This window comes from Varroa destructor, unplaced genomic scaffold, assembly GCF_002443255.2.
Source record: "Varroa destructor unplaced genomic scaffold, Vdes_3.0 BEIS01000005.1, whole genome shotgun sequence".
NCBI classification, from domain to species: domain Eukaryota; kingdom Metazoa; phylum Arthropoda; class Arachnida; order Mesostigmata; family Varroidae; genus Varroa; species Varroa destructor.
Window position 1 is genome coordinate 5,024,484 of NW_019211458.1, and position 12,249 is coordinate 5,036,732.

Here is a 12,249-nt window from a genome sequence, read left to right on the forward strand (position 1 = left end):
TCTCTATCGGTGAGCAACTATTTTTATCATTATTTGATCATTTTATTTAGCTTTATTTGGTCATTAGTCAGCCCAATTGTTCGTTGTTAGCAACCCAAAAGGGCATAATACCACTCCAAACGTTAGGATATACCTTTTCGCCGGGCTAGCAAATGGTCGTGCGACAAGATTGAAAATAAGCCGGTATGGGCAAGAGGCCATTAGCAGTAGACTTTGATTGGATTTAGAGGAGCAAACTAGCAAAGTAACCACTATTTCTTTGCTCACACGGTCGCATAAGGTCTCTATTTACTGGTTACTGCGGAACATGAAGAACAACCGAGTGACAAAGATATCTAGCTAGACATCTGCCTCATTAATCGTTAATTGAAGTATACAAAGAAGAAGTTGGATGTATGCGCATGGTTCGTACACATAGCTTGATCAGCAAGACTCAAGAAGGCGGACGCAAATCAAGGTTAAAGAGGCAAAAGTTTTTTTTGATTAGATTATTATTACTATTCTTACTTTTAACACTAGCATACTATTGCGGATGGAAAAACATGAGTAATATATAAGGTGTACACCACTAGCAGACAAAACTGAAATTTTGCTCTAAGGAATTGGCTCTGCCTTCGAGCTCGTCTATTTCGACGTAATATCTATGAGATCGTAATTGCATCTTCAAATATTCCCAAGGCACGCTGAAGAAAATGCCAAAGTAAATTTAGACGAGCTGAAATTTTATCTTCAAATGTCTAAAGCTGCTTACTTGCGTATGACGATCAAACAAGCGCACATCTTAAGGAAACATCTTTAGAGTATGCCAGATTCTTTGAGTCAGTCCGTCTGACATCCGCAGATAGCCCAGCTGTAGTTCCTTTTATCCAATTATTCTGTGGTCTCCCCCCTACAAACTCCGACCAGCTTTACTTAAATGGGTTTCAAACATCGATCAATCGTACCTTCAAACTGTATCATATTTAATATACTGGCAGCAGCCACATTGTGCTGTTACAGCGCGTGTGCACGTTTGAATATGCCACAAATTAATTACCAGCATTACAATAATTCATGTATGGCCAGTTACCTCTGTTGAAGTAACAGATGCTTCACTGCACAATTTAGCTTGCCCTCACATTTGAACTTCAAATACTATGGTAGAAAATTGACATGTTAAAAATTTGTGGGCGACATTTAAACGTGGAAGATAGCGGAACAGACATTGCAGGTGCACAGGAGAGTACACGCTGATTATATTACGCAATTTTAGATTTTTGTTAACACGATTAGACATAGTTTAGTTAACACTTTTAGAGTTCTGTATTTCTGTTCTTTTTTGTAGTTTCGCGGCAGTCCCATCGTGCTTTTAATGTAAGGACTGTTTCAAGGTTTTAGTCTTGAAACCACTAGCTCAACAATCGTAATAAAGTTCTAAGATATTTTAAGGTAAAAGTTCAAATAATCTTGATTTGCAACAGTAGAACTTAACGAATACAACTTCTATGATCGAAAATGTGTTTTGTTTATTACTATTAAGCCTATAAATTTGAAGCTTGGTGAGGAATATGTCCCACTCGAATCTCGAATCAGTGTCGGAACTAGAAACTTAATTTTTTTACAGGCACAAAACTGATTTTTCGAAAAAATTATTTGGGATATACATAGAAACTGAGTTCTGTGCTATGTAAATACACAGATTTACAAATCGCCTGTCAATTAATTTTTGGTCCTTTTTTTTAACAAAGAACAGGAAGCGTTTACATTTTTGTTAGATTGGGTGTTAGGCTTGGTTAATAGATCTTATAATTTTACGGGAAGATATAGTATTCCAAATAAAGTAATCAATTCAGCTGACCTAACGTGTTCCAAATTTATTAGTTGCGGAGAGCTTAACGTAATGCTATCTTGGCCACAGATGGGCAATTTCCTACCAAGTCAACTTTCAGGGAAGCGTCAGAAGCCCTTGGTTATGCTGGTCAGCATACTGCATATGGGTAGAAATAGCCTAAAACGGCCCAACTTAGGCCAAATACTTGCCAACGCCAGACCGTGAAATAATATAAAAACTCAGTAGCCGTTCTTTTTCTATGAACGGGCGTCCTGGGCTTTGAGCACAACATTTAAGGGCTATTCATCTATCTATAAAATATGCAACTTATATATAATTACAGAGTAAAATACTGTTGTTGTCGTAAAAAGCCTTTAGTCGCAGATGATAAGGTAAACAACGTATACAATGCGATTTCAGTTTTATAGTAATCGAAAAGCGTCATTAGCATATTTGTTGAGATGTTGCAGCTGTGCCTATAACGATCTGTTAGATCGCAAGTTATTTTTGCACAGAAATAAAGATCTATGTAAAACTATGTAAAGGAATTTTTCATAAAATAATGCTTAAATCAGCAACGCTAAAATCAAACCACTGCATTTTCATTGGACAAAGCTGATATTAGAAGAAGTGACTCCACCGGGAAAGCCGAGTCCAAAGTACGAGCGACAAATGGTAATTTTTATATAGATACAATACAATTCCGCAATAGATGTATATTACAGTATTAAATTTGTTAGTTTCGATTTAGGATGTTGCCCGTAGTTCCACGGCTTTTGGGAAACGAGAGGAAGGATCTCATGGGCTACCTGAAAAAACCTAGTTGAACTGAAAATACGCCAACGGACATTTTTGAGTACTCCGGAATCTCTAGTTAGAAAAAAGAAGCTGATTCGGAAACTAACACATTTATTGCACATATAATCGTTAAAAGTGGTTTTGGGCACAGCCTCTGTGCATTGCAACCGGCTGAAATCTAAACATCTTAGACGATATAGTTTTTGAATATATTATTGTAACAACTAAAATAATGAAACTTGTCATATTAGTTGCCACGTTCTGTAAATCTACCCAGATGACTAGGTAATAATTGTTTACGTGGTGGCCTAATTCTAATTTTAAAAATGTATAGCAAGTTTGTAAAAAGCATTCTCCCTATTATGTTACAAACTGTTTTCTAATTGATATAGACGTGGGTAAATTGCCTATTCTTCTCCTGAGGGAAGTATCGGAGTGTTTTTGAGAGATTTAGTATTTTACTGCGCTTTCAAAAACACCTTACAAAAAAAAAAGAAGAATTCCCGTAGTTGTAGTATTTCATAACAGACTGTAGGATTTCCGGCGACACATATTTGCGCTGAATAAACTGCAAGCATTATCATTGGACAAATTTCGCTGAATTAGTTATGTACCAACCTCCGTTTGTCTTTCTAAATTAGAATGACCCTTTATGGGCTTTAAGTTAAAAAAAAACATTTATTATCACCTGTAAAATGTTGTTTGAGCGCTGTGCATCTGCGGCAGAGCCTTCCGTACCGAAATCGACAGTGTACACTGGCTGGTGGTGTATTCTCACGTGATGATGATGATGTGTCTTTTTGTCGGGCGTATGGAACCACCGAACGAGAGCCAAGGAAGACTGGTTGGCACCACCGACTGGCCCCGATAACCCTAACAGAGCTCCTGGGTATCCTTGAGGCAACGTCTGTATGCTTGTACTTGCCCTTGCAGCAGCAATAGCAGCTGACGCGAGGCCATCAGGGCTGCCACTACTGTTTCCACTACCAGCCTCGTTTGGTATATGAGGCCGAATATCGCATGGCAGCTCCGTCTGTTGCCCCTCACGCACCACTAACCGAGTGGATATACCTGAAACCGAATGAATTTATGTTTACATGTACGTTATAGTTTTATTTCATTCTAACTAAAACGGCATCTTTTTTGAAGATGGAAAGCAAGCACATAATTTTATTTGAGTTCCTTAGTGTATAATTGTTGACTAACTTGAAGTTAGTTATTTACTTTTTAAGAAAACAAGTAATTTCTTTTGTAAAAGTAAGCAGGGTTTAACATCGAGCGTAACCTGATAAAATAATACGGCAAAAGTCATAATTTATGCCGTATTACAACTTGAAAAGAGTGACCGACCGCTCGCTGATCTCTTTGAATATTACTTATACGTGTCCAGAGTTTACAATAGTTTTTATGACATTTAAACTATAATAACGATATTCCGGCAAATGTCAGATACACTTCGTCATCATTTATTCATTAAAGCCAGGATTCTAGAATCTTTCAACAGATGCTAGGTTGTGATTTATATCATCAGTGGTTCGTTTGTGAGAATCTACGCTAGAATACGTTACGCCACCATTCGTCCTCTTTAATGCACGAGAGTGATCAAGATCACATGGAATTGCATTTGAAAAATATGGCAGCTAACGCTATTGCTTAATTCTGCTTTTCTTAATCTAGTTCATCATTAAAGCGTAGCAAAAGGCTCGTTCTTTGTCATGGAGTAACCGTGTATTGTGCTGTCGTATCCATAAGGTTCCTCAGAAATTAAAGACGTCTGGCAGCATTTGCCTTTTTTTCAGAAAAAAATCCCATAAAATCAAAAATGCCCTTGATATCCATTTCCAGTATAAGCATTAGCTTACACTCAACTCTGCATAGTTACGAAATTTCTCTTTCTGTTTCTGTTTCTCGTTCGATACCTTTTTCTTTTGTTTTATGTTTCTTCCACGAACAGGACAGATTGATCCATGTCTCGCCTATGGTAGTTCCTGGCGGATTTTCTGCTACTAATAGTTACGCAAATTGTCTCTAAAGTATACACACGTCATTTGTCCTGTGTGTGTGTGTGTGTGTCCTGTGTCCTTGTGAGAGCCCCACTCCTTTATTATCTCTACTGTTTTTTTTTAGTATTCCGTAACGCTTATTGTAGCGAATTCCATATTAAACTGACACGCAACGCATTGTCTTCGCGTTATTTTGCTAAAAAGCTTTTGTGATCACAGTAACCCTAAACTGTTGTTTCTCTGAAGCTTCCTTGCCTTATCCTTTCAATAGTGTTCGATAGATTCCACCAACCTTCGAGAAACAGACTTAATGTCCGGGCGTTAATTTTTAGTTCTAAACGATCTCTCTAGCTATGAACGAATTATTTTCTTAAAACACTTAACCAGCTCGTAGCAGTAAATCGCTACAGACCTGATGCAAATATTCGAAAAACATCGTCTGCCCATGATGCGTAATTTAAATTGTATTCGAATAAATTTCACTTCTGATTTTTTGCAGTTGACTAAATCTATAAAATTTTTGCTGTAATGATTATTCTATTAAGGTGTTCTTTTACAGACATAGTCGTGCGTTCAACCTCATTATTCGAGAAACAGTGTTTCAGTTCCGATATTTTATTAAACAAATTGAACTTTAAGTTGGTAAATTAGGTTCCATTGCTAGAGACAAAACTACATCAAATCCAGAATGTGCTAGGATACAACGGAGCATACGTATAGACTAAACTGCAATTCTTGATTATGTTTTAGCTGATATCCAACTATCATGCATTTTTTTTAGTCGTTACTTATATTTTAACGGTCTCAAAATGACCAATGAAATTCTTCTTTTTTCATTGGTTTTCCTCAGAATTACGATGCACCAGCCTTATCTTATAATACCTTCGTCTACAGAGGTTTCTTAGAGGCTAATCTTGATCTTAGGATAACCTTGATTGTTAGGAAATAACTAGGAAGGCTGAAAAAATTTTACAGTAAAATAAGTTTTAGCGAATCTAATAGAGAGTGTCACACAGGTTGCTTTAATTTTAGCCAGAACTGTAGACGGAATCTGTTGACAAATGTGGCAAGCACCTTCAGGGACACTTTACAGCGGCTACAGGCGGTAAAGACTCTAGAGGAAATGATCGCGCCAATACGCAAGACTTTTGCTGGGGCAAGATAAATTTCAACCTTCGGCTCTTGATGGTTTCGTTCGAATCCATACAAAGTTCGCAATACGCAAAATGTTTTCTAGGATTTATCAAATCATACGTTCTATTAACTTTTTTTTCATGTCACTATTCTATAGTTGAGGTCACTTTGTCTGTACCTATATTTTTGGTGAAGTTGAAAAGGAGAAGATACTATCTTATTTTACCTATCCTCAACTCTTAACATGCTAAAGTTCAGCTTTGTTGATCGTGTGAATATGCAAGTGGACAATAATATCTCCTAACGTTTAATAACAGTTTTTGTGCTACCAAGAGAGGAATAACACGCATGTTACGTAACAACATATTTATGTAAATATTTTTTACGTTTACTAATACGGCGACGTACTGAGTTTAAAGCTCTAAGACGGGTATTTCAGTTTAAGACGACATTTTGCTATATCAAAGAACGATCTCTCTCCGTGTCCGTTATGTTAGATTGCTGACGCTTGATATGAATATATCAATCACCCTTCTGTAGCCAGCCAGCTTTTCATGTTGGTTCATATTTAAAGAGCTATCCTTAAAATATGTATGCTGAATACAGCAGATTATAATACAACGCGGTGAATTATAGTATATGACGCATTTGTAGCATTCACTTCTATTGCGCACATATACCTTTTGAAATAATTCCTACGTTCGAGATACGCAATCTCGATACTAGGTGCCCGTTTTGAGACGCGACCACCAGATTTTTACTAATATTATTTCCTCAACTCGTATCAATGTAAAAAGAAGAAGCCGAAGTTTTGGTTCGCCCTGCACTGCTCGAATTGGCTTCATATGATTCGATGTTTTATATTCACTTGGCCGTAGACGTATTATAGCTGATCTGCGCAGACGTCTCAGGTGCACCTGCCTTAACTTGAGGTCTCCGATAAGGCAATCAGTCTCGCTCCTGATGAAATCATTCTTGCTAAGCATTGTACACATTGGTAATGGTAGATCTAGATGAATAACACCTACTACTATCAGATTTACGGTATGAACAACGTCATGCTTCGTCTGAAGCAGTGCCCACTCATGCTATACTATTAAGCCCTTTTTTATGTTTTTGTTGTAACCAAATCGTTCGAATTTCGGTAAAGATTTCTCAGTATAAGGCGAAAATGCGGTTGACACAATGCAGTAGTATTTTTACTAAAAAAATTCAATAGGACTATGAAGAAAACATTCATCAGTTATCAACTGGCCGAACGAAAGTTTTGTGCATTTTCAGCACTTATAATGACCGTTATAATATGTATATGTATATATAGCGGATAATTTTTTTGCTCTCGAACATATATGCACATACGACAAATGTTATGCTCCTTTGTGTTCAAAACATTAGGGACGTTGAGGCGGCCGACTATTGACGTCAAAGTGATAAAGGTCGCAATGGATTCCGTGCCTTCAGTATCCTTGCCTTTGATATTCGATCTACCATCAGTGGTGAGCCGTCCAGTTTTAGCTGATTAGCAGCCATTTCCTCTCTATTGCAGTCTGCAACTCTTGAGGAACATGAAAGCGCCAGTAGGCTTATAAAATTATGGCATGCGGGCAAGCGGTTCTGTCCGGTATCGGTGACGGAAAAAAGACTACTTATTTCTTATGTGTGGTGCCGATAAGAAAAGGGTTGGGCAATTTTAAAAACCCTTTATCTTAAAAAAATCTGTAATACCATAATGTTTATCCAATGCATATACACTGCATGGTTTGTGATAACCCTTTAGGCGCACACTTATATGATATCATTGTCTAATTGTATGGCTTTATGTTTTAAAAAGGTAGCGAAAAAGACAAGTATAATTAGGAGAGTTCAAAAGTATGACCTTAAGGATTAGTCGAAACGTATAAAGACTGAAATCTGGGTTTAATTCATACATGATAGTTATGCCAGGGCCTCTCCGGGACTACACCTGACAATTAGTGGGGGCAACTAGCACAGAACTTAATGTTCCGTGGTGTATTTTGTAGTCTTCGGACTTCTACTTAAGACTTTCGAATAGCTGTGATTTGTCCGTTTAAATGAAACTTTACTGAAACAAGGATAAGGACTGCCTCGGCCTCTATGTCACACCGGGCAGGTTTAAACCAAAGGCACCTTCTCATTCAAGTCGCCATCCCGATTCCTACGTTATTCCGCTTTATGGTATAAGGGCGTAAATAGCTGCACATACATGAACGACATCGTTAACTGCGTGCTACTAATAGAAAGGGGATCCTGAGCCGTGATCATTGCGAAGATGCCTTGCCAAATGTGCTAACCTGGATAGGATGTTTTAGAATGTCTATTTTGCTAAGGCATGGTCTGGGGCATAATTACGTAGGATGCAACCTCTATTGTTTCGCCTAGCAAAGCCACCAGCGCGGGACAGTCGGTGACGTTATGCCTTAACATTTACAACTTTTTCATGGCTATCGGGCCGTATAAAACGGTAGGTGAACGGTAAATTGTGCATTATGGCGAAACAACAAAAGCTTACCAGTAAAAGGCGGATTATTACTGATAAATTCATGCCATGTTGCATTCCGTTAAGATGGACAGAGTCATCTTGAAAGCCAACACACACACTATCGTTCGTTCTTGTTTAAAGCTGGCGCGAATATATATATATATATATATATATATATATATAGAGAGAGAGAGAGAGAGAGAGAGACGAAAGATCGGAGGGCAAATACAGTTAGGCAACGCAAAGGGAATCCACGTATCCACAGCAGAAAAATAAACTGCTAAAAAAGCAGATTTCGATTTCATTGATATTACGCTTCTTTCGCCTTTCCCGGAAAATGGGACTATCGCCTACAAACGCATTTAAAATGGGAATATTGTGGACAATGCGACTGAGCAAGGGAAACCTCTGCTTTAACGCGAGGTAATCGGGAACAATATTATTATCTCTGTAAGCGCTTTACTAAACAAATAGCACCTATAACAGGATCCTACGTCAGATATTGTTAATCATATCAGCTTGCAAAATCACTCGAATCTCATCACGACTCTTTATATAGAGCGATCGCACCATGCCATATATAAAATCGGCAGCTAAATATAAACTAATTCTTACTATTTTTCTCAGTTAAGTACATATTTTACCTAAACAAGATACCCCTATATCTTTTAAATCCTCATTTGTAACCGCTTCAAACTAAATATTCCGCTAAATGTAACTACCTTTCGCTTAGATAACTCCCTATGCTCTCGGTCAAGACGATGAATAAGTGTTTTGTCCAAACGTTTCCTTTAAATTTGCTTACAACTAAACAATATACTACAGCAGAGCGGTGTTAATATACCTGGATTTGTGAGAAATTTAGCCAAGCACACCCTAGATGAGAAAAAGCGAACTTTAGCCTGAGCTACTAGCAAATTCCCCGAGTTTTAAACCCGGAACCACGTTAGCATTGTATCATGAGACTGACTACGGACGCAAAACAGAAGCATCTATTTCAAGTTTAATTCTAAAATGGTCTAAAATACGCGCTAATTTTTTGTGGTAGTTTCAGGATTACCAACAATGCTTTTTACGCATTTTTGATAAACTGACTTCTCTCAACTTGACTTTTGCAGTATACTTCATTCGAGCGCAACAAAAATTTTTTCGATTCACCAAAAGGCGTATAATAACTAAAAGAAACCATACCCCGTCGATTAGAAAGCTTATAATACTACGTTTATTTTCTGATTTCAAGCTTATCTCGGGTCATATTTGAGACTTGAAAGTTGCTGGTTTGGCCAAGATAAATCTGTTTGATTTTGTTCGAAGCTTCCGATGACACTTATCGATTTAATAACACAGACCGGAAAACAAAATTGCGTTTATTTAGGTGCTGCATGCCGTGTGATTGATAGTAACTACTATCTTTTACTAAGCGGTCAGCTGCCTAAAGTGTTTCAAACTGAGGCGAACGAACCTTGCTGTAAAAAGGACTTATTACGAACATTTTTACAAAGAAGAGAAGTTGCAGACTGCAAATTCGATGCAAGTTAAAATATGGTAGCGTTAGATTTAGAAGTTAAATGAAGTGGCGAGGATAAGGGCGCTTCTGGAAAGGAGCATGAGACAGACAAACTAGTAAATTTTCCTTAGATTACATCTTTTTCTGTTCTATACAAGGGGGAGCATTTTGTTTAGTATTTGTCCCGAAAGGCACGTGCATGTTACTCCAGCTACCGGGAATGTTTTCGATCTGCTCAACATGTTTAAATGTTTTCTTTTTTGGACGATGTCATCCTTAGTAGACAAGCGAAAGGGGTATGTTTTGCTTATGATAGTACGGTATACCGCATTATCTGTATCCTGATTGGTGAAGATTTCTGCGAGAGTTAAAGATTGGGTTTAATAGGCCTTTAAGCTGAGTGGCCACCTGTGATGAACTATTACTTATATAAATACATTTTCTCGCAAATTTGTTTGCTTTCGTGAGTCCGTGTTTATATGCGTTGATCTTCTGTATATACAAATATGTGTGAAAATCTGGTCTGAAAATTTTTAGGTCCTTTTTAAATTGTCATTTCTGAAGTTAAATTTTTACAGCATTTCTGTGTCGCCAGCGGGTGGCAGCGGTACTACGTAGCTGCAAAACTTTGCATTTCCAGCTGTACTGCTGCCATACAACAGCTCGAACTCAGTCATTAGAGATCAGATGGTAGTTCAGGCCAAATAATAATTGTAACAATGTTAAAGCTTTGTAAAACAGTTCCGGAATTATTCAGTTTTTATTTGTGATGCCTATAGAACTACTAACTTTATTTTTAAGTGTAATCCAACAAACGTTAAGCGTTTTTCATCTTATGTTTTTAATAAACTACGTACTTCATATGCCTGTTTTTCGAGTAGAATGCTGAAATTTCCTATCGCTTCTATTGCATGTCTTATTATACATTGTGAAAACTGCAATTTTCTAAGAATCCGTTTCATTGTAGGTTCGTGGGTTTTACAAGAAAGCATCAATTCTGATCACGACGCTAGAAAAACTGTCAGCAGTAATCGTGTATCATATAGGACGCGCCTTATTTTATTAATTCTTCTCCCGATTGATCTCTATCATCTTATCCTTAAGCGGGGCTTTATGCAAAATTGGTACAGGTTGCATAAAGTTTAACCTGTGCCCGGACACCGCAAACTCTTATAACTTCACAAACATTTTTCATTAAATTACACTATCGATTTACATATTTGAACTGTTCTTTTATTAGTAATAGTCATTTTTAAAAAAACAACGTACTGACCGTGATGGTTTGAGATGTTCTCCTTAAACCGTGATCGATTCAGTCCATTACCTAGTGTAATGTTCTTCACTTTCCAGTTAAAAGATTCCAGTTTAGGAATATGATCCTTACGGGCTACAAAACCTCTTAAAGTATGGTATTTTGAGTTATACATGCGGCATGAATTCCGTTTAAGCGCTTGAAAGTTTAAGGTGTTACGTGCTGTTAAGGCAGGCGATCAGAAAGTAGAAAAACGTGACCCAATGGTGCGTCGCCTTGATACCAATCAGTGTCTATTATGCTGCGACTAAATTTGATGAAACCATCGGTGGACTGCAAAAGTCTGAACAGCAGGATAATCAGTCAGTGTTGCTAACTAGCATAAAGTGTTTTATTGTCACTAAGGTTTACTAAGGAAGCCGAGGGAACGATGAGATTTTTCTTTAAAAATAGAAAAAGACATTTAAGTCTTAGCGAAGCATCGAAAACCTTAATATAAGACCGTCGTTTTGAAAAATACCTATGAAGAACCTAAGTCTAACCTAAGGTGATCGGACCGTTATATTTATGCATGACTCATTAATTTCTGTACCCACTCGGATTCCATGAATACAGAACATCGTGATACCTCAAAGTTCGTAGGTATATGTTTAGCAAACACAGCCTAAATCGCATTTCATGTCTTCCTACAGTCGTACACGTTAATTTTCCAAAATTTATTTTAGAACATTTCCATTTACCACTAAAATTATGTTCCGAATATTAAATCATCTTAGTCAGTCTTAATTGCTCTGAAGCTTCCTATCTCGCATTAAGACGCAGTCATAGCAGCATCCCTTTGAGGTTTATTATTTTTACAAACAAGAGTTACTTGCGAATGATGTTCGAAAATTGCACTCAATAGAAACTCGTTCAGCGCACTTCGTTACTAATTCATGAAATATCTCCTTTCGAAAAAGGCGTAGCCAAAATGCATGTTGAACAAGATGGAACAGTCACTTCAGTGTCGTATAGGCTACTACTGCCCATTCGGTAGCAAACTCGGTTTTCGTCCGACCTAAAACAATCATAGTAGTTTCTATTGATTTCAACCAATGTATTGATAATGCGACATTTACCTAACAGCGTATATTCTATACAGTTACGCCGAAATGCTATAATTATGGGTTGAATCGCTTTCACAATAAAACCGTATTTCCAATTTTTCTATTTCAAAGATTCAAGTTTAAGCAGTTTTAATTGATC

The 12,249-nt window shown here is 37.4% G+C and overlaps 1 protein-coding gene across 2 annotated transcripts in view; it reads right to left on the reverse strand.

The window, feature by feature from the left end:
* Nucleotides 1-12,249, reverse strand: part of LOC111251433 (neural cell adhesion molecule 2-like) — a 139,466-nt gene that overhangs the window by 23,884 nt on the left and 103,333 nt on the right. For both annotated transcript variants that reach the window (XM_086989479.1, XM_022807998.2), the window contains exon 2: nucleotides 3,297-3,679. In XM_086989479.1, the coding sequence (XP_086845605.1) occupies nucleotides 3,297-3,679 (383 nt within the window). The remainder of the gene's footprint in view (nucleotides 1-3,296; nucleotides 3,680-12,249) is intronic.